The 23,292-nt window shown below is 53.2% G+C and overlaps 12 protein-coding genes across 12 annotated transcripts; 8 read left to right on the top strand and 4 right to left on the bottom strand.

Annotated features, from left to right (window-relative positions):
* Nucleotides 1–267: 267 nt before the first annotated feature.
* J4E92_007793 (uncharacterized protein) lies at nt 268–1,050 on the top strand (the record flags this gene model as incomplete). Its single annotated transcript, XM_051499156.1, has 1 exon — nt 268–1,050. The coding sequence occupies one exon, from the start codon at nt 268–270 to the stop codon at nt 1,048–1,050; it is 783 nt and encodes a 260-aa protein (XP_051350405.1).
* An 890-nt stretch (nt 1,051–1,940) lies between these two features.
* Nucleotides 1,941–3,291, top strand: J4E92_007792 (uncharacterized protein; the record flags this gene model as incomplete). Its single annotated transcript, XM_051499155.1, has 2 exons — nt 1,941–3,039; nt 3,095–3,291. 2 exons carry the CDS (start codon nt 1,941–1,943, stop codon nt 3,289–3,291), a joined length of 1,296 nt encoding a protein of 431 aa, XP_051350404.1.
* Nucleotides 3,292–3,803: 512 nt separating this feature from the next.
* J4E92_007791 (uncharacterized protein) lies at nt 3,804–5,138 on the bottom strand (the record flags this gene model as incomplete). The annotated part of the gene is made up of 1 exon (XM_051499154.1): nt 3,804–5,138. One exon carries the CDS (start codon nt 5,136–5,138, stop codon nt 3,804–3,806), a length of 1,335 nt encoding a protein of 444 aa, XP_051350403.1.
* A 158-nt stretch (nt 5,139–5,296) lies between these two features.
* J4E92_007790 (uncharacterized protein) lies at nt 5,297–5,720 on the top strand (the record flags this gene model as incomplete). The annotated part of the gene is made up of 3 exons (XM_051499153.1): nt 5,297–5,335; nt 5,386–5,638; nt 5,692–5,720. 3 exons carry the CDS (start codon nt 5,297–5,299, stop codon nt 5,718–5,720), a joined length of 321 nt encoding a protein of 106 aa, XP_051350402.1.
* Nucleotides 5,721–5,846: 126 nt separating this feature from the next.
* Nucleotides 5,847–6,535, bottom strand: J4E92_007789 (uncharacterized protein; the record flags this gene model as incomplete). The annotated part of the gene is made up of 3 exons (XM_051499152.1): nt 5,847–6,223; nt 6,279–6,384; nt 6,434–6,535. 3 exons carry the CDS (start codon nt 6,533–6,535, stop codon nt 5,847–5,849), a joined length of 585 nt encoding a protein of 194 aa, XP_051350401.1.
* A 615-nt stretch (nt 6,536–7,150) lies between these two features.
* On the top strand, nt 7,151–8,602 carry J4E92_007788 (uncharacterized protein; the record flags this gene model as incomplete). The annotated part of the gene is made up of 3 exons (XM_051499151.1): nt 7,151–7,234; nt 7,285–8,368; nt 8,418–8,602. 3 exons carry the CDS (start codon nt 7,151–7,153, stop codon nt 8,600–8,602), a joined length of 1,353 nt encoding a protein of 450 aa, XP_051350400.1.
* Nucleotides 8,603–9,181: 579 nt separating this feature from the next.
* Nucleotides 9,182–11,143, top strand: J4E92_007787 (uncharacterized protein; the record flags this gene model as incomplete). The annotated part of the gene is made up of 2 exons (XM_051499150.1): nt 9,182–9,320; nt 9,384–11,143. The coding sequence occupies 2 exons, from the start codon at nt 9,182–9,184 to the stop codon at nt 11,141–11,143; spliced, it is 1,899 nt and encodes a 632-aa protein (XP_051350399.1).
* A 1,609-nt stretch (nt 11,144–12,752) lies between these two features.
* Nucleotides 12,753–14,343, top strand: J4E92_007786 (uncharacterized protein; the record flags this gene model as incomplete). The annotated part of the gene is made up of 5 exons (XM_051499149.1): nt 12,753–12,789; nt 12,843–12,856; nt 12,905–13,400; nt 13,447–14,186; nt 14,236–14,343. The coding sequence occupies 5 exons, from the start codon at nt 12,753–12,755 to the stop codon at nt 14,341–14,343; spliced, it is 1,395 nt and encodes a 464-aa protein (XP_051350398.1).
* Nucleotides 14,344–14,887: 544 nt separating this feature from the next.
* J4E92_007785 (uncharacterized protein) lies at nt 14,888–16,692 on the bottom strand (the record flags this gene model as incomplete). Its single annotated transcript, XM_051499148.1, has 5 exons — nt 14,888–15,143; nt 15,194–15,324; nt 15,387–16,129; nt 16,177–16,320; nt 16,374–16,692. 5 exons carry the CDS (start codon nt 16,690–16,692, stop codon nt 14,888–14,890), a joined length of 1,593 nt encoding a protein of 530 aa, XP_051350397.1.
* Nucleotides 16,693–17,505: 813 nt separating this feature from the next.
* Nucleotides 17,506–18,310, top strand: J4E92_007784 (uncharacterized protein; the record flags this gene model as incomplete). The annotated part of the gene is made up of 2 exons (XM_051499147.1): nt 17,506–17,669; nt 17,728–18,310. 2 exons carry the CDS (start codon nt 17,506–17,508, stop codon nt 18,308–18,310), a joined length of 747 nt encoding a protein of 248 aa, XP_051350396.1.
* Nucleotides 18,311–18,580: 270 nt separating this feature from the next.
* On the bottom strand, nt 18,581–20,339 carry J4E92_007783 (uncharacterized protein; the record flags this gene model as incomplete). The annotated part of the gene is made up of 2 exons (XM_051499146.1): nt 18,581–20,282; nt 20,335–20,339. 2 exons carry the CDS (start codon nt 20,337–20,339, stop codon nt 18,581–18,583), a joined length of 1,707 nt encoding a protein of 568 aa, XP_051350395.1.
* Nucleotides 20,340–21,067: 728 nt separating this feature from the next.
* J4E92_007782 (uncharacterized protein) lies at nt 21,068–22,029 on the top strand (the record flags this gene model as incomplete). The annotated part of the gene is made up of 2 exons (XM_051499145.1): nt 21,068–21,103; nt 21,157–22,029. 2 exons carry the CDS (start codon nt 21,068–21,070, stop codon nt 22,027–22,029), a joined length of 909 nt encoding a protein of 302 aa, XP_051350394.1.
* Nucleotides 22,030–23,292: the final 1,263 nt, after the last annotated feature.

Below are 23,292 nucleotides of genomic sequence, written 5' to 3'. Positions count from 1 at the left end.
AGGTTTGCAGGGAGGCGATGCAGGGTCTGCGTGTATGTCGGGCAGTCATCCCATGGCGATTACTGTGTGTGATTAAGCGGGCAGTTGAGCCACAGTCCGCTGCTAGCAATGACGATGGTGAAGAGCCGGGCTGGCATGGCTGTGCTTAGCTCCCCGCGACATCCCACGCTGCAGGGCAGGAGCTTCCAGGGCTCGGTGCCTGACTACACCAATCCCGTCCACACTCGCTCTCCTTCACCTCCACCACAACAAACATCCATATCAGTCATGGCGCCACACCGCAAAGGCCGCGCAAACCAGAGCCAGGCGCCTCCCCAGCCGTCAGACTACGAGACGGACGCGCCGCCTGCTGTCGACGTGCCCCTCCCACCACAGCGATCAAACGAAGAGCTCAACTTCTCCGTCCTGCGTCGCGAGTACGCCGACCTCGTCGCCATAGAGCATGTAACGCCATACGCCGCGCTGTATACTTTCAACCTCGAGACGCAGTCATGGGAGAAGATGGGCATTGAGGGTACTCTCTTCATCTGCCAACTGACTCCCTCGCCCATTGGGGCCGAGCGATACTGCGCCATTATCCTCAACCGTCGCGGCCTGGACAACTTCTACCAGGAGCTCACTAGCAGTGAAGAGATGGAGATATCCGATCCCTATGTCATCATCCAGGGTGAGCAGGTCTACGGCATCTGGATCTTCGCCGACCCACCACCAGCTTCCACCGCCAACTGCCGTGTCGAGACTGCTGCCAAGATGATGGACATCGCCGACAGGGCAAGAGCGAGCCGCGAAGCCCTCGAGCCTGCCGCACAAGCGACCGAGCCTGCCGAGGCCGCCTCCTCTGCCCCGATGGGCCGCCAACTGTCTCTACGAGAGCTCTTCGGCCAACAACGCGAACAAGACGCCGGCTTCAGCATCCACAACCACAACACCCAACATATGCCGAGCATGCATCAGCAACAACCATACATGCAGAACCATGGCATAGCACAGCCTGACGTGCTAGGTCAGCTCTTCATGAAGGCTAAGCAAAACCACAATGGCCTAGGCTGATGTGACTTTACTCCAGGTGCTGTGCAACGGGAATTATTCGGCAAACGAGAATGCTCCCCCGCAGAACCGCAGTCAGACGACACGCTTGTGCCCTCTTCGGAGCTCGACGCTCAAGTCAAATCAACTCCGGAGCCACCCATGAGCGCTTCAAGTCATTCCGTCAGAGAACACGAGCGCAGTATTGAGCGCGAGAATGATGGATAGTCATTTATCATTGGCCACCTCCTCTACGACATCACATGGATGTTGATGAGATCCGTTTCCATCTTCATCCTCTATTGGCTTGCTACGCACGAAGAACGCAAAGACCGGCAGATCATCTATATTCTTGTGTCCATTCAGATACTGCAGCTTGATGCAAGCTTGAAGGACTACTGGTATGGATCTCTCAAGAAAGGTTGCAGGTGCAACTGCAGGTGTCGGCAGTCTTGTGGACGACGATATGAGGGCAGGTCCATCGTCGTATGAACTGGGGGTCAGCCTCCTTTTCGGTGCACGTTCCACCGTATGTACACTATTACTACATCGATACCCTACTCCAAGTTTCCATCCGTAATACAATGGTGTAGACCATTCGACTGACTGCCAGCTTTATCTGACCATTGGTCATAACCTTTCCCCGCTGAACCTATATGAAGACTCTGATTCTTTAGCACTTAGACCATGCGACAGTAAAATGTGAACTGGGGTGTCTACTGTGTCTTTACTGTGAGTGTATATACAGTGTCATGAGTGGAAGACACGAGACAGCTCAGGGACCTGGTAGGGCTGAGTGACCTCACTCCCGCAGATCCCTGCATGCTACCCCACGGCGGGGCATGCGCTCCCAAAAATTTCCAGGCGCAAACACTCCCACGACGCAACAAGCCATTGTACACACATCACACACCATGTCTGAATCTCTCCGCGTTCTCCTAGTCGGCAACGGCGGCCGCGAACACGCCATCGCCTGGAAACTCCTGCAATCGCCCTCGATCGAGCACATCTACGTCTGCCCCGGTAACGGCGGCACCGCAACCCTCTCCGACAAAGTCACCAACGTAACCACCGTAAAAGACAGCGACTTCGCCGGCCTCGTCGCCTTCTCCAAAGAAAAGAACATCAATCTCTTAATCCCCGGTCCCGAAGCCCCCCTCGTCGCCGGCATCGTCGACTACTTCCGCGACAATGGCCTCAGCAGCATCAAAGCCTTTGGCCCCAGCGCAGCCGCCGCGCGCATGGAAGGCAGCAAGACCTTCAGCAAAGACTTCATGAAACGCCACAACATCCCCACCGCCGCCTACGAGAACTTCAGCAAATACGACGACGCAAAAGCGTACCTCGACTCCATCTCCCACAACGTCGTAATCAAAGCCTCGGGTCTCGCAGCAGGCAAAGGCGTCATCATCCCACAAACCAAAGAAGAAGCCCACGCCGCCCTCAAAGACATAATGCTCACCCGCGAATTCGGCACCGCAGGCGACGAAGTCGTAATCGAAGAGTTCCTCGAAGGCGACGAGTTATCCATCCTAACCTTCAGCGACGGCCGCACGATCAAATCACTGCCTCCGGCACAGGACCACAAGCGTATCTACGATAACGACCAAGGCCCCAACACCGGTGGCATGGGAACATACGCGCCCACACTTATCGCACCGAAAGACGTGCTCTCGCAAGTCGACAGAGAGATCCTGCAACCCACCGTCGACGGCATGCGCGCCGAAGGCTTCGAGTTCAAAGGCGTGCTCTTCACGGGGCTGATGATGACGAAGAACGGGGCGAAGGTGCTGGAATACAACGTCCGGTTTGGAGACCCAGAGACGCAGAGTCTGTTGGCGCTTATGGAGGGGGATCTTGCGGAGGTTATGGCGGCGTGTGCGGAGGGACGGTTGGAGGGTGTTGATGTTAAGGTTTCGAGTAGGAGTGCGGCGACGGTTGTTGTGGCTGCGGGTGGGTATCCGGGGGGTTATGAGAAGGGCACGGTTATGAGGTTGGATGCTGTTCCTGAGGGTGAGTCTCGTTTTTGTCTGTCTATGGGGGTTGTGATGATGCTGATGTGACACAGATGTCGTCCTCTTCCATGCTGGAACCTCCTTCTCGGATAACACGCTCAAGACCGCCGGTGGTCGTGTCATCGCTTCGACGGCTACGGCGCCTACACTGGAAGAAGCTGTTGCGAAGGCTTACAAGGGCGTCGAGTGCATACACTTTGAGGGCATGCAGTATCGCAAGGATATCGCTGGACGGGCGCTGAAGAAGTAGAGGAGAGCATTCGGAACATACGGCGTTTAGGGCAGGCATACCAAAGACTTCGTGGGAAGTAAAAGCTGGAGGCGCGAAGTGCGTTACGTCAGAATTGAATATCGTGAGTGATGGGAATTAGATCATTGCATTCGATGTATGCTATCGGATATCCGAATCTCCTCGTCTAAGTATGCATAGTCCAGATTTGTTGTAGAGGCAATCAGGCATACATTGCGCTGATGTGCTGTGTTCTTGCGTATAGATGATTGTGACGGGACGGGAGTTTAGCAGGTCAAATTACTTATTTGCGTCGAGTTTTCAACCATTGTGATGGAGGACAGGCCTGGGATGCCCGAGACTACAATGAGAGCATCGAGCGAAGAGAATACGTCTTGATGGCTACCTACCTACCTACCTACCTAGCCATCGACTGCATGATAAGATCGTGTATTAGCTACGAGAATTGGTGGCCCTCATTAAGTCACACTCAGAGAGCAAGGGGTGTTGACAGTCGTCGTGACACGACGCGGTCAGCAGCTGCCATTGTCAGCCGTAGCCTTGTGTTTCTTCTCTTTCTTGTGCTTCTTCTTCTCATGTGATGCATCTTCGTCTTCCTTTTTCCGCTTCTTCTGCGTAGCGTCCTGATCGTCTGACACTTTACCATTTGACGCTTCAGTGCTGAGGGTGTTCTGCGGTTCAGTACCTCCTACAGTCTTCTCTTCTTGTTCCTTCAAGCGCGCGGCTCGCAGCTCATCTTTCTGCCGTATAGCGTCTTGCAGTACTGGGCTATTCCGCTTCAGGGCGTCTGCGGCCGCGGCGACACCAGCCTGCACCTTGTTCTGTCCATCGCCGCTGCCGAGCCATTCGTTGTCGTAGCCCCAGCCGGTGAGATACATGCCGATGTGGTAGCACTGTACGCTGTTCGAGTCGTAGGTCATGGGTTTCTCCTCTTTGGCGATGAGCTTGACGCCTTTGCCGAGAACAAGCTTGTTGAGCTGGTCTCTGGCTTGAGGGTTCTCGATGATCTTCTCCTTGAAGCCAAGAAGTTGTGGTGCCCAGAGCTCAGTCAGCCATGTCTCTGCCGTCTCGAATCCGTTCTCTGGGTCGGATAGCACGATTGCTGCGACGTAGGCTTCGACGATGTCGGCGACGACTTTCTGGTATTGCTTGGAGTTCTTGTCCCACTGAGAGCGATGCTTCAGACGGTCTGGGAACCCATAGGCGTTGGAGAACTTGCTCAAAGCGGAATTCTCGACTAGTCGTTCGCGCCAGGTGCAGAGGTCTGGGACGTCGACGTGTGGGAAGCGGTTATAGAGGGCGCGGGAGGCAATGAGTTCGATGTAGGCGTCGCCGAGGAGTTCGAGTCGCTCGTAGTCTAGACTGAGGTCACCGCCGAGCGTGGAGCCAGGGATACTAGGGTCGAAGATGGCGGATCGATGCGTAAAGACGGCTTCGTGGAGGTGGGGTTCTTTGATAGGCGGCAGGGGAGGTAGATCTTGGGCGGCGCGTACTTTGCGCTCGACGTAATCGGGTATGGCGACTTTGACTGCTTTGTCAGGCCGTTTCTCGTCGAGCTCGCGCTTCGCTCTAGCAGAGATTGGGTTGTTCCGGGCACAAAGTAGGCGACGGAGCTCGTGCGCATGATGGATGATATCCTTGTCTGCCCCGACAGTCGCCTCTTCTGCGACAAATCTGTCCAGCAGAGCCGTTAGTCCAGTCTGCATGTCCTTGGAGGAGAGCTCAGGCTGCGGTGGATGTGAATTGTGATTCGCGCCGTTGCGATGCTGAGGCTGAGGCTGGTGCCTCTTGTGCTGTTGGTCGCGGCCATAGTGATTGAAGCCTCCGCCACTTTTTTGCGACGCCATAGCCAGGAATGGTGGTTAGTCTTTGGGCGTGTGGTTGGTGACGACTTGGTGCCTCGAAAGTTGGTGAGAGGCTCAGTCGCGCTAGTCGGGAGCGCCAAGGGCACCTCCGCGACATTTCAGATATCGCCGCAACGCCGCAGGCCCGCATCGCAGGCACAATGGCGGTCCCACGGCAGAGGGTCTTGGACCTGATGAGGGTGTGTATGATTACTGACAAAGTCTTCGTTCATCTCACTGACACGTGCAGGTCCAATGCAAAGTCTTCAACACCACGTACAACCCCGAACGCATCCGTCTCGGATCGCGCATCCTGCACCAGCGCCTCAAGGGTCCCGCTGTCGCTTCTTACTACCCGCCGCGGATAGGAACAATTAGTCAATTGCGAAGCCTCTACCCCGAACACCAGATCATCGATGAAGAAGAGGAAGACTGGCTGGAGCACCTGAATGTTGCAAAGTCAAGAGGAAAGGGCGCGCCCAAGAAGAAGAGGACTGCTGCTGGTAAGCACCATGCATCTAAGACGGGGTGTATGGACGATACTGACCCATTACAGAATCCAAGAAGTTCAACAAGAGGAAATAGACGGAGGTCATATGATACCAGTTTTGCCGACATTCACGATGGAGCAAAGACTCTTAATGATGTCACAGCATGCTACGAAGCAAGTGTACAAAATTCATGTCTCGGCGTTTGGCCTGAGCTTTTTCATCATATTTTACTCTTCACGTCGTCTAGTCCCTTCGCTTTCCATTCTCTGGCAAACTCCTCATCCCATGCCGTCTTTACGTCTAGATGCTCTTTGATCACGGGCGCGTTCACTTTGTGGTGCTCCACGGTACAATATGTGATCTTTCCGTCCAGACTGGTCATGTCGCCTCGGATCATGGCCATCTGCTTTCCGATACTCACTACCTTGCTGTTGAGCCGCACTCTGGTGTTGATTGGCACAGCTTTGAGATAGGAGATGTTGAGGGTTCGTGTAACACCGCCCATGAATTCCCAGAAGCCAGGCCGAGCTAGGGGACAAAGTGCTGTCGTTGTTGACATGTCGAATATGACTCCAGCAGCACCTCCATGCATAACGTCTACCACAGTTTAGCTCCAAGTAGTGAACAGATCGGACAACACCCCGTTACATACTGTTCAAGTTGGACAGGTTGGGCGCGATGAAGAACTCGTAGGTAACGGTGCCATCGAGAGTAGCATCCACAAGCTCCAGATTCAGCATGACCTCGCGGTCAAAGTCCTGGTTATGATTAATAGCAGCTTCGTGAATGGTATCGATGTCTCCATACCACGTGGTTCTTTGGCCTACGAGCTGCAAGTAGCTTGTACTTCTCGAACATGGCCTGTACGGCTGCCATTGCCTTTAGCCGATCTGCCTCCGGGTTGCCCATCGTGAGCCTGGAACAATGTAGAAGATCACGAGTATCTTTGGTAGACCATTTGGAATGTCGGAAGGCTCGCCGTCTACACGTACGCTATCGGCTTAGTCGGGTGATGCTGGGGATGGATGATCGACGTGAAGCTCCACATTGCCTCGGCTTCTCTACTCGAGCGTCGCATCCGCGCCTGCGATACTTGCTCAAGCCATGGCGCGATCACAGATGCCACATCTCCTTTTCGCAGCATGCCAGTACAATGACTCTGCCCATGTGGGCGTCGGTGCCGTGGCTGCCTCAGATACTTTCTTGTGGTGTTTCAAGTACGTGGTTCGTGCCCACCTGTTCCACCTGTTTCACGAACAGAGCCACCCGCGTACGGCCAAACTTCGTCATGACCCGAATACACTTCGGCGCTTGCCACCAATGACCACAATTCGCGACTTGTTCTATTTCTAGTGTATCATTAGATGAGGGTCTGCCGTCCAAGCTGAACTAGACCCTTCCCCTCTATTCGTTCGCTGCGCTGCTTTTAACCAGACAGCTGCCGCCGATTACTTGTGTCCACATCTCCATTCGCTGCTTCGGGGTTCTTGCGACTGGGCTGGATAACCATCGCACATCTTCGACATGGGCTCAGACACGACTCCGGTACCGCCAGCACTGCGGAAGAGGGTGTTGAAGGTGCTGTTCATCTCGCTGCTGCTGGACTTGGTACGTCATCCCCGTCGCGTGTAACCGCTCGCGTGGGCTGACCCTGACAGATCTCCTTTACATTCATCCTCCCGCTATTCCCCAAACTCATCGAATTCTACCGTAACCATGAAACCGGAGACCCGAACACGGTTCTCTCCAAGATCCTCGCCGGCCTCAATGCGTACAAGAACTCGTTCGCGAAACCCATCAACTCCCGCTACGACATAGTCCTGCTCGGCGGCGCACTCGGATCGCTCTTCTCGCTGTGTCAGGCAGTCGCGTCTCCTTTTATCGGAACACTTTCGGACAAATATGGCAGGCGCACAGCTCTCCTGTGGTCCATGGTGGGCAATATCTTCAGCGTTGCGCTCTGGGTTGCTGCGACCGACTTCCGCACCTTCCTTGCCAGCCGCGTGGTGGGAGGACTGAGCGAGGGCAACGTGCAGCTTGCCATGGCCATCGCGACCGACATCAGCGACGACAGCCAGAGAGGCTCGACCATGGCGCTTGTGGGCGTGTGCTTCAGCATCGCTTTCACCTTCGGGCCGGCGCTGGGCGCATACCTGTCTACACTGCAAGTCATGGACAAGAACCCGTTCGCCATGGCAGCGGGCTTCTCCCTGTTCTTGATCGTCTCAGAGACCATCTACCTCTACGTCAGCCTCCCAGAGACGCTACCATCGGCCAGCAGGGCTGAGAACAGCACCACGAACGGGCATGCGAAAGGCAGCGAAGCACCAAAACCTCGCGGCCGAACGAACTCGCACTTCCTACTCAACGCTACGCACTTCACTTTCATCCTATTCTTCAGCGGCATGGAGTTCTCGCTACCCTTCATGACATACGACCTCTTCTCCTACCAGGCCAAGGACTCTGGCCGGTTGCTTGGTTTCATTGGACTAGTCGCGTCTCTCCTCCAAGGATCCGTAGTGCGGCGGATGCACCCTCTCAAGGTGGTCCAAATGGGAGTGGTAAGCTGCACCATCGCCTTCCTCATGCTCGGAAGGGTCCAGACGCAGGGCGCACTCTACGGGGCCGCTGCGCTTCTTGCCGTAACAAGCGCGACCGTCGTTACCGGCCTCAACAGTCTTTCGTCATTCGAGGCGAGCGCAGACGAGCGAGGCAACAAGCTGGGCAACCATCGGAGCTTCGGTAAGCCAAGACTCCCATCTCCATCGGAACATCTACTAATGAATGTCAGGTCAAATCGGACGTTCCCTCGGACCTCTCATCTTCTGCACCCTCTACTGGTGGGCGGGCCGCGAGACGGCATATGCGACCGGAGCTGCCGGCATGGTCGGAGTCGGCGCATTGGTGTTTGGAGGACTCAAGGTGCCACCGGGCACGGAGAACATTGGCAAGAAGGAGAAAAAGGCAGTCAAATAGGACAATGGCCGTGTTGTGCCAAGTTCATGTTGATAACATTGGGAAGACGCGTTTTACGATCGAGAGATTTCGAGCCGTTGTATAGCTGCGTCGAATGACACCCAGAGGTCAGCATATACATTTCGCAGATAAGAAAGGAAATATAGCTGTCATCCGTATGCAAGGGTAGCCTCATTCTGATACCATCGTGGTTATCGTTGGTACATTGACCGTGATCTTTAGCCGTCTCAGCCACAAGCCTCTGCCACAGCAAACACCACCGTCATAAGTCAAACTTCGCTCCACGCCTCGCAAAGCTTTCCCCGAGAGACAAGCAATCGCTGTACAAATGTCCGACGCGCTAGGTCACCCCCGCACTCACTACGCGTCTCGCAAGACCCACTAAACTGACTCGACCTCGGTATCTTATTAGCTCCGGACTCAGCTAGCAGTAGGACCGACAAACGGCAACTGTGGAAGACGATCACACCGGGCCATTGCGTTTCCTCCTTGAACTGAAGCTTTTCACTCCCAGTGCCTCTCTCACACCCACGTCTAACATCTACCCGAAAGAGGAATCCGAGACCGAGATCAGTCAAGATGGATGCAACAGCGGCTGCTGCATCTGTAGCAGCTATTTCCGGGCTAGCAGCCTACGTCAACGCGAAATACCACATTGCACAAGACCTGAGAGGACTGAGGTTCAAGAAGAACGCAGCTAGCTACTATGAGCAACTCGGTATGTAGCCCCAGCGATACCTTTACTTACGTTCAGACGCAGTTCGGAGCTAAGTCAACATAGAGAAAACTAAGAGGCTATCCCCTTGGTACGCTTTCGCAACTCACGTTCCACTTTACAGCAACAACCAAGCCATTTGGTCGCGGGAGAAAACGTACACATGGCAACAAGTTCACGATGGCGCCGTCCAATGGGGACACTTCTTTCTCGCTCAAGGCGTAAAACCGGGTGATATGGTCGCGACTTACATGATGAACAGCGCAGACTTCATGGTTATCTGGTTGGGTCTATTTTCCATCGGTGCCGCGCCTGCCCACCTTAACTACAACCTCAAAGGAGAAGGACTGGTGCATTGTCTCAAAGTCGCGGATGTGAAAGTCGTGCTTGTAGACGAGGAAGAGGGATGTCAAGAACGGTTCGAGGGTGTGAGGACGACAGTGGAAGAGATGGGTGTCACAGCGTTCAGGGTCGATCGAGACCTGACTAGCAAGATTCAGCAGCACAGCACTCAAGTACCCGGCGATCAGTACAGAGAGAACGTCAAGGGTTCCGATCCGACGTGTCTCTTGTACACATCAGGAACGACGGGTCTACCAAAAGGAGGGAAGTTCATGGTAAACCGTTTCCACGAACGAGGGAATCCGCAAACCCTTGCCTTTGACCAGAAAGCCGGGCCAAACGGAGACCGATGGTATTGCTGCATGCCGCTATTCCACGGTACAGGTGGCCTATCTGTGCTATCAGCACTTTCAGGTGGTGTTAGCGTGGCGATAGGACGAAAGTTCTCCGTCAGCACATTTTGGGACGACATCCACGACTCCCAGTCTACCCTTTTCGTTTACGTTGGCGAAGCAGCGCGCTATCTGCTTATGGCGCCACCACATCCCCGGGAGAGAGACCACCGATTACGCGCCATGTACGGCAACGGTATGCGACCTGATGTATGGAACCGGTTCAAAGAGCGCTTCAACGTCCCTGAAGTAATAGAATTCTTCAACTCGACAGAAGGCGTTCTGGGTATGGTGGTTCACAGCAAAGGGCCCTTCACTGCGACGACAGTAGCGCAGCACGGTGCTATTATCAGACGACTTCTTCACGACGTATACATACCTGTTCCCATCGACCCGGAAACTGGAGAGCTACTCCGAGACCCCAAGACCGGGCTCGTGAAGCGCAATTCGTATAACGAGGGTGGCGAGATCTTGGTCGCTGTACCAGGTGAAGAAGCATTCGCTGGGTATCACAACAATCCAAAGGCCACGGCGAAGAAGTTCGAAAGGAACGTGTTCAAGAAGGCCGATCTGTTCTACCGATCTGGTGATGCGCTAAGGCGGGATGACGATGGACGCTGGTTCTTCCTTGACCGACTGGGCGATACATTTCGATGGAAGAGCGAGAACGTATCTACAGCTGAGGTAGCAGAAGTTCTCGGACAGTACCCCGGTGTAGGTGAGGCCATTGTATACGGTACACTTGTCCCTGGGCATGATGGTCGCGCTGGCTGCGTCGCTCTCCGACTTGCCGATGGCGTCAGTCCCGAGACGTTCGACTGGAAGGCGTTGTTGGAGTACTCGAGGAGTAAACTACCGAGATACGCAGTACCGGTCTTCTTGCGCTTGGTCAAGGAAGCTAGTAACACGGATAACCAGAAGCAAAATAAGGCGCCGCTGCGGACGGAGGGTATGGAGATTGATAAGTTTGGCACTAAGGTTGTGGGTGGTGGTGATGATGTGGTTATGTGGATGAAGCCTGGTGAGGATCGGTATGTGAGGTTTACTATGGGTGATTTGGAGGCTTTGAGGAGTGGGAAGACTTTGCTGTAGACATGTTCTCTGGATGTGTGGAGGGGAGACGCAGGACGATGAATACGATGGAGGGCAAGGGTTAGGTTACAGGAGTGTGATCTCCATTCCGATGTCCATTCAAGCCATATATGGGAACGAAACAACATTTACAATGAAGTCATCCCTTAGCTGTGCACCCCCCAGCGGGAGACATCTAACACTTGCCTCCTAGAAGTCTACACCGCTCTACCAATCTCTGCTCTTCGGTTTCTCCTCTGTTTTCTTTTCCTCTTTAACAGGTATAGGGATTGGCGAAGCCCTCATAACCGCCCGAATAAACTCCACCAACCCATCCATACCCCCAGGTTCATTAAGCCAATGCCCACCCTCCTCAAAGCACTTCCAATCCACGACCCCACCCCACTCTTCAAGTTTCTTCCTAAGCTTCTCCCCATTCCTAACAGGCACAACCTCGTCGTCCTTGCAATGCTGCAAAAGCAACGGCATCTCAAACACACCCCGCTCTCGTCCAGGCACCACCATCAGAGTAGACAGCTCCTCCGCCAACGGCAACCACCCACACAGCCCCATGAACCCTCCAACACGGATACCAGAAGTCACCAGCGTAAAAATACCAGTAGCGCACCCCTGACTCATCCCCGCTATAATCACGTTGCGCAATCCCACGGGCTTCATCTCTTCCTCAAGGACTTCGAGAATCTGCGCGACGCTCTGCCATAGTTCTTCTTTCTGTGACTCGGCGTCTTGATCGGGCCGTTGCACGGATGTCATGTCGAACCATTGCGGTATTACTTCTCGCTCGGTAACTGCGCAGGATGATGGGGCGTTGGGGAAGACCCATTTTATTCCGGGGAAGATGTCGGTGAATGTCTTGATGGAAGAGTCCTCGCTTTCGAAGAGCTCCGAGCAGAAGGTCTTGGCGGAGCTGCCGCGGCCGTGGAGGAAGATGATGGTGTGGGTGTGGGGGGCTGTGGGGGCGACGATGTGTGGAGTGGTGACCATATTGAAGGTGGTCGTGCTGAAGGTGGTCATGTTGAAGGTGGTATTGCGATGTGGCTACCTGAGTGGTTGGTGTAGAGCAAAAGCGCTTGGTAAACCTTAGAGACGGGGTCGTGGTCAACGAAAAGAATGCGCCTTTGATTCAGACCGGGGCTTGGGTTTGGCTTGGGCTAGTGATGCGAAGAGTTGATGTAGATCTTGGTTCCTCAGTGAGATCTGGTGAGTGCGACTCTCCCATAGCCTCATATCGGGCCGTGGAGTCTGTGCGCATTGTCGTGGTTGTGGTGCCTAAGAATCGCGCACGTGAAGGTAGCCGTCGCCAGACTCCGCCCCGTAGTTTCGCCACAACAAGGCTAAGGACCCTGTGTCTATTCCAGGCAAACGTGGTCGACGGGTCACGATATTCGCCCCCGAAATCTTGCGACTTGGCTGCGGCAGGACCCTCTCTTACGATAACGGAAACTTGCTCATGCTTAGCAAAACCGGCGACATGATTGGCTCGTTTGTGGCCAGCAAGGTACCGTCACCATGACCTCCACATCGCGCTGTCCCTGCATGAGTTCAGATGAATGCAATAGCTATGCTTCGCTCTCACCATGATCGGTCTGGTTACACACGCTTAGACAAGATGGTAGATCTCGAAAGGCGACTGGTTCGCAAGCTCGGTACGTCGGAACCACCCGTCAGATCCCCACGTTGCGCATCTAACCAACCGCAGATTGCTTTATACTGGTGGGGAGAAGATATCAATTGACATAATGGCAGCTGATGGTACTCCAGGTGTATTGCTGCGCTGCATACTTTTTCAACTACCTTGATCGCAGCGCTTTCGCCAATGCCTACGTGTCTGGATTGAAGGAGTCTCTCGGACTCGAGGGCGACCAATACAGCATTCTGCTTGCCATGTTTACTGCGGGCAGCTGTGTTGGTCAAATACCCCATGCCCTCATCCTTCAGAAAGTCGCGCCCCGGTTCTGGCTGCCCTTCACACTGCTAGTGTGGTCCGGCCTAACGATGTGCTCTGCGGCATGCAAGACCTACGCCCAGCTATGCGTAGTTCGGTTCTTCCAGGGCTTCTTCGAATCAAGTCTCTATAGCGGCACTATCTATATCCTTGGTAGCTGGTATAAGCCCTTGGAAATTGCCAAACGTACAGCCATCTTTACGGCTATTGGGCAGATTGGCAGCATGTTCGCTGGTGTGATGATGACTGCGATGAACGAGAGTCTGCATGGACAGACTTCGCTTCAAGGATGGCAATGGGTGTTTATTATCAGTACGTCCACCTCTTGAGGTAGACCATCGCCACTAATCGCTTTCAGACGGTGCAATGGGAATCCCCTTCGGCATCTTCGGACTCATGTTCTTCCCCAACTTGCCGGAGTCTACAGATGCCCCCTATCTCAGCAAAGAGGAAATTCAGCTAGCAATAGGTCGCCTGCCACCGAAGAAAGATTGGAGCCATGACATCAGTCTCAAATCCCTTGTTAAGAGACTGTTAGCCAAACCGGACATTTACATCTTTACTCTCTACTCAGTAGTAGCCTGCGCATTGGAAGCCATCGTTCTGCAAGGTCTATTCTTGCTCTGGATGAAAGCAAACAGCGAGAAGTTCTCTTCGTATGCGACTACAACCTACCCGTTAGGTATACAGGCTGTGTCAATCGTGTCGAACGTCGGAGCGGGCTACGTTATCGACATGACCAATCGTCGCATACCGATGGTTGTACTAGCTGGCGCTCTGCAGCTTCTAGTCTCAATCCTGTTGTTGATACCCAATCTTCCGACCGCTGGAACTTTCTTCGCATTCTACTTGGCCGGTACCTCGTACATCGTTAACCCCATTCTCTACGGATGGGCTAGCGTGATCTCTCAACGCAGTGGTGATGACGCTTCTCGATCGGTCACGCTGTACGTCATGAGTATGGTGCAGTCGGTATTGTACACCTTCTGGGGTATTGCACTCTATCCAGCAAGCGATGCACCGTATTGGAAGAAGGGGTATATCGCGATGATAGTTGTTGTCTTTGCGTTCTTTGGCGTGACTGCGGCTGTTCATTGGGTGAGTGTTCTGATAACTTTATCGCAGTCCGTTGCTGACGCATTTATAGTTGGATCAAAGATCGCAGAAGATTGAGAGCAACGCGGCTGAAGAGATCACACATATGAGTGAAAGAATGAGCGAGAGGAAAAGCAAGGACCCAAGACTGGAAGATTGAGATAAGACATATCACGAGAGCACCGAACTACATACGAAGTGCCACGGAGTATGATCTGAAAAGTTGCTTGAGTAGCCATCGAACACCTGGCACGTCAATCCTCCATCGCTCATGCTTCCATGCGGATACCTCACCACGACAGATTCCAAGTATCAAGGCGTCATCTCACTTAGTCTCAGCTGGAGAGACTACACCTCTCGGTAGTAACGACCCAGACTCAAACAATACAACCCCCCCGTCTGTTCAGAGGCGACACCTTTTCGACATGACCTTCCATTGCTGCACTATGCGACGTAGCTACTCGCACAGCTGATTGCACAGGCAAAGAAGGCGACGTTGCAAGGTAGTCTCAGTCGCCTTCCTCGCTTTCCTCATCAAACGGTACAATTGTCGCCGCGGTACTCAAAGTCAAATGGCGTATAGTCGGGAAACAAGTAACCAATCCCGTCATAGACATCAGTCATGTTGGCCAAGTCACCGTGAACAGGGACTAGACTGCGTACCGAGAATTAGTGACCACGTTTCGAAAGCGTAGCTCGAGAACTTACACCGCTGACTTCGCTACCCGGTGCTTCACCATAGCCTTAACCAGTTGAGCAATCTCGTTGTGGTCGTTGTGTGTTGCCATCAACTGCGCTTGGGTGACATGATCGGCATCAAACACAACGACTGTGCTGTCCTCAGTAGGACAAGCAGGCATGATGACGGCGACACTATGGTCTTGGGCATGAATGCTGCCTTCAATGTGAATGAACGTGGCCCTGAAACCGTTGGTCTCCATGATGTGTGGCGCTCCGCGTCTAGAGCAAATTAGCGCTTGGCCCGGTGGTGGGCATAGACGATAACGTACTCAAAGGTTTCGAACTTGGCGCCGGGGATATCGGCGTAGTACGACTCAGCCATCTTAGGACAGACGATTTCCGCTCCGTTCTGGACGTAGCCCTTGACACCGAAAGCGTGGTCGTGATGATGATGCGTAGGCTATGCAATGTTAGCAAAGCTCATCAGAGTAGTAATTAGGCGGATTAAGATCGCTGACTTACCCACACCTGCGACACTGGCTTTCCAATGTTGATCCTGACCCATTCGAGCAAGACCGCCACGATCTCAGCAGGAGCATCCAGAACAGCAACATAGGTGTCAGTTTCAAGCAGGATCTGGCGGTACGCGGATACACCAGGTGGTCGGACGACCCAAACGCCGGGTAGATCTGCGTACGGTTGCGATCCACTGAGCGACTCGACTGTGAAGTTGTTCCGACCGAACCAGATGTAATTCGTGTACTTCTCACCGATCTCAGCAGTCAGGGCGGGGTCAACAACGGGAATGCTCAGTTCGCCGCGTTCGGCTGGGACATCGAAGAGCGATGGCTCGACTTCAGTGTTGACCGATATGTCGTCTGCAAGGAAGTCGATGCATAAGCGCTGGTTGTTGTATATGGTCTTGTAATGACGGGGTATCATGAGGCCGTTAACCGAGATAAAGTCGTATACTCGGAGATCGTTCGTCGAAGGACCGAAAAAGGGATGGTCTTCGTATGTGCGGATAGCGAAGGGTAGGTAAGTGTCGGGGTTGAAGATGATTGACATGTTCAGTGCTTGGTCAAACACTAACGGCCGAGTTAGAAAGGTTGTGAAAAGCAAAGTAGGTGATGACCAACCTGCTGGAAGTAGTAAGTCTCCTTCCACCGGCTCGGAACGGAGGGTGGAATCATTTGCAGATATCTTGCTGAGCAGCAACGGATCCCACTTTTGACCATCGGAGATCATATACGCCGCGAGATATCCTGTTGATCGTCAGACTTTGATACAAATATCTCAGTGGACGTAGTACCATCCAAGTAGCCTTCTGGAGCAGCCGTCGGGTCAAAAAGCGCATAGCTTCCCCTGACCACAGCAGCAAACGCGTCATCACCACCCTGTACCACTACAGAGTAGTCCATAGGCTCGAGTTCCGGTCGAGCAAACATCCAAAGAGCTAGGATTTCGAAGTCAGTTTCCCATTAAACGGTATCAAGAGAGAAGACCTACTCCCTAAGCCAGAAACCTTGTCAATGCGCTGCTTCAGACTGCCTGTCTCGTACGAATACGTGATAGTCTGGCTACCATATGGGACGACTGTTTGGTCCATGCCATCCAGGGCTATCGTTGTGACGATAGACTTGGTGCGGAATTGAGAGCCACCGATCCTCACATTGCGCACATCGGACGTGTTGGAGTTGATGCCAATGGCTGCGAGACCACGCTGTACAAGGTCTGTAGGTACCTCGGACTGACGTGTTCGCAAAGCCAACGAGCTGGATGACAGGAAGCCCACCACCAGAGCTGAAAATGCTCGGGTTGCTAGCATTGTGTTTGAGGTGTTTGAACGAGAAAGCTGATTGAGATTGGTGGCACAAGCAGGAGATTGAGAAGAGATGTGATGGACACAAAGGATGTCATTGCAACGATCTATATACTGAGCTATCGCTCTGTACGCGTAGCCACTTTCTCCAACAGACTTTCATGCTACTCTTCGTCTCGCGTCTTGCGTCGATGAGGCGGACGAACTTTCTCCTCGTTCGCGCAGGCCTTGACTAATGCCCAGCAAACGCAGTGGATCGCGATTACTTATGATACGAGCGTGGCTCATTCGATGAACCGCGCGTGATGTAGTATTTCGTACTCTGGTGGTAAATCCGGGGTCTCTGGTCGTGGAGTAGAGTTTGAAAGTCAACAAGTCGACTTTGGGACAGTCTGCTTACGAAGTCGGGGACGGCAACACCCGTAGTCGAGAATCGAGTGTTACCAAATGTGTCGACCGACTCCAAAAGCGGTAATGCAGCGTACCCGATTAGCAGTACGGAACGGAAGCACGTTCGTCTTAGCGGTGCCGGCAAAAGGGCCGATTAGATATGAACATGGCCTTGAAAGATGGTTAAGTCCGCAGCGAACACCGATGGCAGCCAAGGTGACCTCTTGTAGCTTCGGACGAGTTCTGCAGCAGCGGACGAATGTAGTCGAATGGTGTTGACATGTCAGCTTGGCATCACGCGTCGTGCCACAGGTCATGGACTGAGTAAAGTACGTGTCTACGTTGAGAAGACCTAGATTGCATTCCCACCCCATACATCTCCACACGGACAAGCTACTTCACAGCTTTTGCAACCATCACCTTGCAGCCATGTCGCAGCTATCTCTCGAAAACGACCTGTCGCACGCTAAACTGGATGAGATCTCAGCCTTTTGGTTTCGTCATCTCCAAGACCACGACCACATCATCAGCCCTAGCATCGAGGACTCGGCGCCATGGTTCTCACAGAATGATGCTTACGACCAGGAATGCATGTAAGTACTCAGCTTATCCTAGATACTTTCCCGCGAACAAAAGCTTACTTAACCACAGGGATAGATTTGGCGCATTGCTCGAACTCATTCAGGTCGTAGAACCAAACGGAGCGGACATCATAGCAGCAGCAAAGCCACGCAAGCCTATGCAGTGGATCAGTCTGATCATATTGCTTGACCAACTGCCAAGAAACTGCTTCCGAGGTGCTCAAGCTCGTGTAGCCTTCACCTTTTTCGACAGTCTGGCTTTGGTAGTGGCTTCTAAAGCAGTTGACTCCGGTGTTCCTAAGGATCCAGAAGTTCGCTTCCGACTGGCATACAGATTCTGGTTTTACATGCCGATGGAACATTGCGAGAGTCTGGAAGTAGCACAATCGTTACACAAAGTACACTTTGACATGTTCCACGACTATGAGAGGCTGCTAGAGAGGGATGTTGAGGGATGGGACGGTGAATTTGCCCAGCACCGCGCCGTGCTTCTCAGACGAAGGAGCGATTTCGAGAAGCTGAAGGGTGTTATCACAAGCATCTGTGATAGTAAGCTCGACGCGCTTCGTCGGTTTGGGCGCTTCCCGCAGCGCAATGGGGTGTTGGGCCGCACTTCCACGGCCGAGGAGCTGCAGTTCTTGGATGGGAAGTGATTGTCAAAGATGGATGACGGTGTCGGAGTCAATGCCTGTAAAGAAAGCCTACTGGAATGCTACACTGTGTTATTAAGTTTTGCCATCAATTAGTCACCAAGTCTCGTGTCGTGATTATGAACGTCATAGAGGGATAGATGCATTTTTTACATGCATCCCAAGTGACTGAGGACTGGACTTTGATGTTGACAGCGCCACGCCATGGATTCATCGACTAAAGGTACAGTGAAAGCATCAGCATTCTACTGATCGGTTCCGGCAAGGTACTATCTATGTAGAATGACAGCTTTGCTCACTGCTTGACGCTGACAGTCGACAGAAACATGAGGACTTGATGGAAACATCAGCGGAGGCCACGGCAATGTCACGCTGGAGGCGTATGCTCTTAGCCTTTTCTTGCTTCCCATTCCGCATGAAACATTCATAAAGACCATGCAGTCCCCACACGTTGTTGATGCGCGCTTTCCGACGAGGCTGGCTATCACTGTATCCCAAGTCTTCCAGATAAAGCAGTTCGGCTTCCTCAGACTGGCCTTGCTCAAGAAGGAGTGCGCTCAGGGCGTGCCGAACAGGCTGCATCCAAAGCGGCGGATCAGCGTAGGCAAGATTATCCTCCAACTTGATGCCGTGTCGCAAGACAGAGAATGCCTGAGAGTGATTGCCCTTGCGATACTCCAACTCGCCCTCCAGCATGGCCGATGCTACAGCTAGGATGGGTTCTGCTGGCGAGGAGGGACTGTACATACGGTCCTCCGGTACAGACTGACGTGTCTTTTCGAAAGCGTCTCTTGCCTGGTGTGCCTCTTCGATCCTCCCAAGTACTGCGAGAGCAATCCCTTTAGCATAATGAACTGTCGCTTTGTAGACGCAGAGTAGAATCGGATCTACTGGCTCCGGGAGCTCAAGAATCTCCTCCCAGCGACCAAATCTAATCAAAACGTGAGGTAGCGTTACGAGTTGCCACTCGGTCCAGTCCACCATTCGTGGCGTTTTGATCGACATGAACTCCAGAGTCAATACTTCAGACATCCGTGTCGCAGCATAGAGAGCGTCCCGAGACCGACCAGACATCATGGCAGAGTAGGCCATGGCGTGGATGTTATGCGATCGATACGCGTTGTAGATGAGAGCTGCTTTGGCCCCACTCCCGAAGTATTTGTCATCCGCACGTATGGCGTCAAAGTTCGAGTTGATAGATCGACGGTAGTCGCCACAGGCTGTGTCGATGTGTGTGGCCATGTGTTGCATGTGAGAGCCATCGGGTACAAGTCGTCGCAGACTGTCAGCCGCGGGCAAGGCCACTTCGGGAAAAGGCGACATCTCCATCATGTGGATGTACAGATGACACAGACCTGGGTGTTTGAGACCATCGGAACGTGCCAAGCCCCTCTCCAGGGCGGCTCTTGCCTCGTCCACATCTGTGCCTGTAGTCTTTCCGGTGTTGAGGTCCCAGAGCTGACGCGGACGGGTGCACATGACGGCATCGGCGAATAGTGCGATCACGTCGAGATCTTCCCCGTATTCTTCGTAGACCGAGCGCATAGCTTTTGCATAGGCATAATTGAACGCCGATAGGTCGTCTGGAACATCTGTGATACTCCCTGGGAAGCGAGCGTTGAGGGCCGTGATGAGTGCTTTCTCAACAGGCGAGGCAGTGGCCGCGACGTTGTTGGCTTGCGACAAGGCGCGCAGTATCTTCTCGATGGACCTTGTGCGATCTTCCGGTGTGAACATGCGCCATGATTTGTTGTAGTTCGGGCCAACAGCGTAAGCAATACCCCAGTAGGCTAATGCGCAACTCGCATCATGTACAGTCGCCGCCTCAAAACACTGCATGGCTGCTTCATGGTTGAATGAGTAGCACCATACAAGACCACGGGCGAACCACGCTTGCGCTTCGTGAGATGTCGTTTGAGCATCTCGTCTGTATTCCCCTAGGTCGTAATATGGGGCTTCACCGTTCGAGGCATGGCTATTCCTGTTCTGGTTAGCAATGGCAGCTGAATCTGGAAGTTTAGGCTCACTCCATTGCTTGATGTAGTAGTAGTAGAGTAATATCCGGAATCCTGGGAATGAAGTCGCTTTTAATGAGTTGCCGGTTCACACCCAGGTAGCTATCACGTTCCTGGTACGAGTGAGCTCTGGTAAGCGTTTCGTGTCTGTCGCGCGAAAGAAAAACCACACCTTGATATAAACTGTATGATCGTTGTCCTTCGCCGACGTTGGCGCTTGTGCCGAGGTCTAGCTTGCTTTAGTCGGCGTTTACCTAACAGACATCTCCAGGGCTCGGGGACTCTCTAGAACCCCGCCCTACTGCGCTAGGTCTTCTGCCCGAGATAGCACCTTGATTTAGCGGCTGAGATTTTATGACGTAGGCAATTTCCAGGTGCCATCAGATGGGGTCGCGAGAGATGTCACGGAACGGAAGCATGGCACCTGCCGTCCCGTCGCACGACTAGCGTACCGGACTTATTCTGGTACTCTTAACTTGAGGCTGACTGAGTTATGGCCGAAAACGCGAACCTGTTGATGCCATGCTTTGCAATCCGGACGAATCTAGGATGACTGGGTACCTGCGCACGTCTGGTTGACTTCACCTAGTCTTCGATGTCGAGATGATGTATATAGTTACCGCCACAGCCTGCGTCTCAGAACCAGAAAAGACCTCATCAAGCCGCCAGAACAACAAAATCGCCCACCCCACAACCACACTATCGAACCGTACCCTCCATAAGATCGACACCAAGCACACCAATCATGTCCAGCAAAATCACGAATGTCGCAATTGCAGGTGTAAGTTCATAGCCACGAGTGGCAGGAGAAGACGGTCTACTGACATGGTACAGGCGACCGGCAGTCTTGGAGCTGAAGTCTTGAAGGGTCTTCTTGAAGCCAAGTTCACTGTTACCGTTATTGCTCGGAAGGAGGGGCAAAAGTTCCCCGCTGGCGTCTTAGTCAAGGTCGTTGACACTAGCTCAGTCGCGGCAATCGCTGAAGCACTTCGTGGTCACGATGCCATCGTGGATACGACATCTGGTCCCGATCCGACTCTGCAGGGACGAATCATCGAAGCTGCTGTCTCCGCGGGAGTGTATCGTATAGTGATGGGCGAGTTCAGTATCGACCCTGAGGACCCCGTAGCGAGATCGCCGCTCTTTCACCACGGGAAGAACCAGGCTTATCAGCACATCAAGGACCTGGCCGCGAAAGGCAAGATCACATACACTACCATATCCAATGGAGCTTTCCTTGATTGGAACTTGCGGACTGGGTTCATCAACATCGACATTCGCAGCAAAAAGGTTCAATACATGAACGATGGGATGATTCCGATGGCTTGGACGATGCTTTCTTCGATCAGTACTGCCGTCGCCAACGTGCTAAAGAAGGCTGAACAGACCGAGAACCGCTCCTTCTACATCTCGAGCGTGATCAAGAGTCAGAAGCAGATGGTGGCACTGGCGAAGGAGACTCTGGGCAGCGATGGCTGGGAGGAGTCGAGCCAAGACATGGATCAAAAGCTCAAGGCCGCGACTGAGGCCATGATGGCGGGAAAGATCGACATGGAGGTCATCGGTGATATGATTCGATGGTCTGCAGGAACAGTCCCTGCGCTACGCTGGGAGCAATTGGATGACAACAAGCTGTTGGGAGTGGAACAAATGAACGACGACGAAGTACGCAGGCTCATTCGAGACATTGCCTCGGAAAGTAAGTAGTCGTCTAAGCTGATGCCGGTGAATATGGAGATTAGTGATCGACCTGTAGACTTGTAAAATGCATGATCACGAGCGAACGCTTCATACGTACATTTCTGATGAAGTTCGCGCTACAGTATGTGTGCAGAACGTTAATAAGTAACATTCATTCCAGCGCCGAGCGCAGATGCCATGACCAAGGTATCGCCAATGACCATCATCCCTTTGAAGACGAGCTTGAACAGGATCGATTCGCACGCCTAAGACGACCATTCTCTGTTCCGACAGCGAATGCATAATCACAATCTCGCAAAGTCAAGAACCGTCCGATATCGGGTGATTCTTCAGAGTCACTGATACGTGAAACTGCCCTTCATTAGCCTGGATGAGCGGGTTGACGGCGATTACCGCGTTTCCTGACAGGACTCTTCGTGCATGCGGGTTGCTCAAGCGCTGGAAAGAGCGCAAAAGTCTTCATGATTCGAAAATCGGACGATGTGCCCTGATGAAGTCGTTGTATGAACATCGGTGTCTTAACAAGTAGTGATCTGTAGAAGCTTGACGGTCCTGCATGTAATGTGTTTTGATTTGACCATGGCAATCATGGCCCATATCAACGCTTTGCATGAACGGGGAGGCTGGGGTACTGACTTGCGAGCTCATCGAGTGACCCTTTAAGATGTACAAGTGCCTTTGTGTATGATGAGTCGCTATAATGTTTGCCATATTTGCGCCGGAGGCTATCATTCTTGGACGTGTACCAGGGCCCCAGACCCGACGGGTGTTTTGTCGATGCGTATGGTCGTGCGATGCGTGCTGATTTGGCTCGATATGCGAAAGCCTTCCCGAGCTTATCCGGACAGTGGCTGGGGGGTTGGTCGACCGTTTCCAATACTGAACGGGACATTAAGAAACTATGCGATGGATAGGGGCCACTCGCCCGATGCACATTCCCAATCCGCAGCGGACATGGATGAGTATGCAGCCCAGACGATGGTGAGTCCCTCTGCAGCTTGCCCTGGCATCGGGCGCGAATTGTAGCGATGTGTCAAGGGAGAAGACGCGACTTTGAAGGCAAACTCGACGAGGCGAGGTGCATGGTCGTGACGCGCATGTGGGGCGGGACGGAAGGCCTCAGGCCTCGAAAACAACGGGGGCTTGGCGTGACAGGCGCTAGCTCAACTCGCCATGGGCGGCTTCCAAGTTTCCTTCATCCTGCACGATCTTAACAGTACCTGCAGCAGAGGAGCGCGGGCGAGCTCTTTTACGCGACTAGCTTCATAG

Source organism: Alternaria infectoria (genome assembly GCF_024043175.1).
Source record: "Alternaria infectoria strain BMP 0036 chromosome Unknown scaffold_14, whole genome shotgun sequence".
Classification (NCBI taxonomy): domain Eukaryota; kingdom Fungi; phylum Ascomycota; class Dothideomycetes; order Pleosporales; family Pleosporaceae; genus Alternaria; species Alternaria infectoria.
The sequence above is the reverse complement of the archived record's forward strand: the minus strand, read 5'-3'. Positions and strand labels throughout refer to the sequence as shown.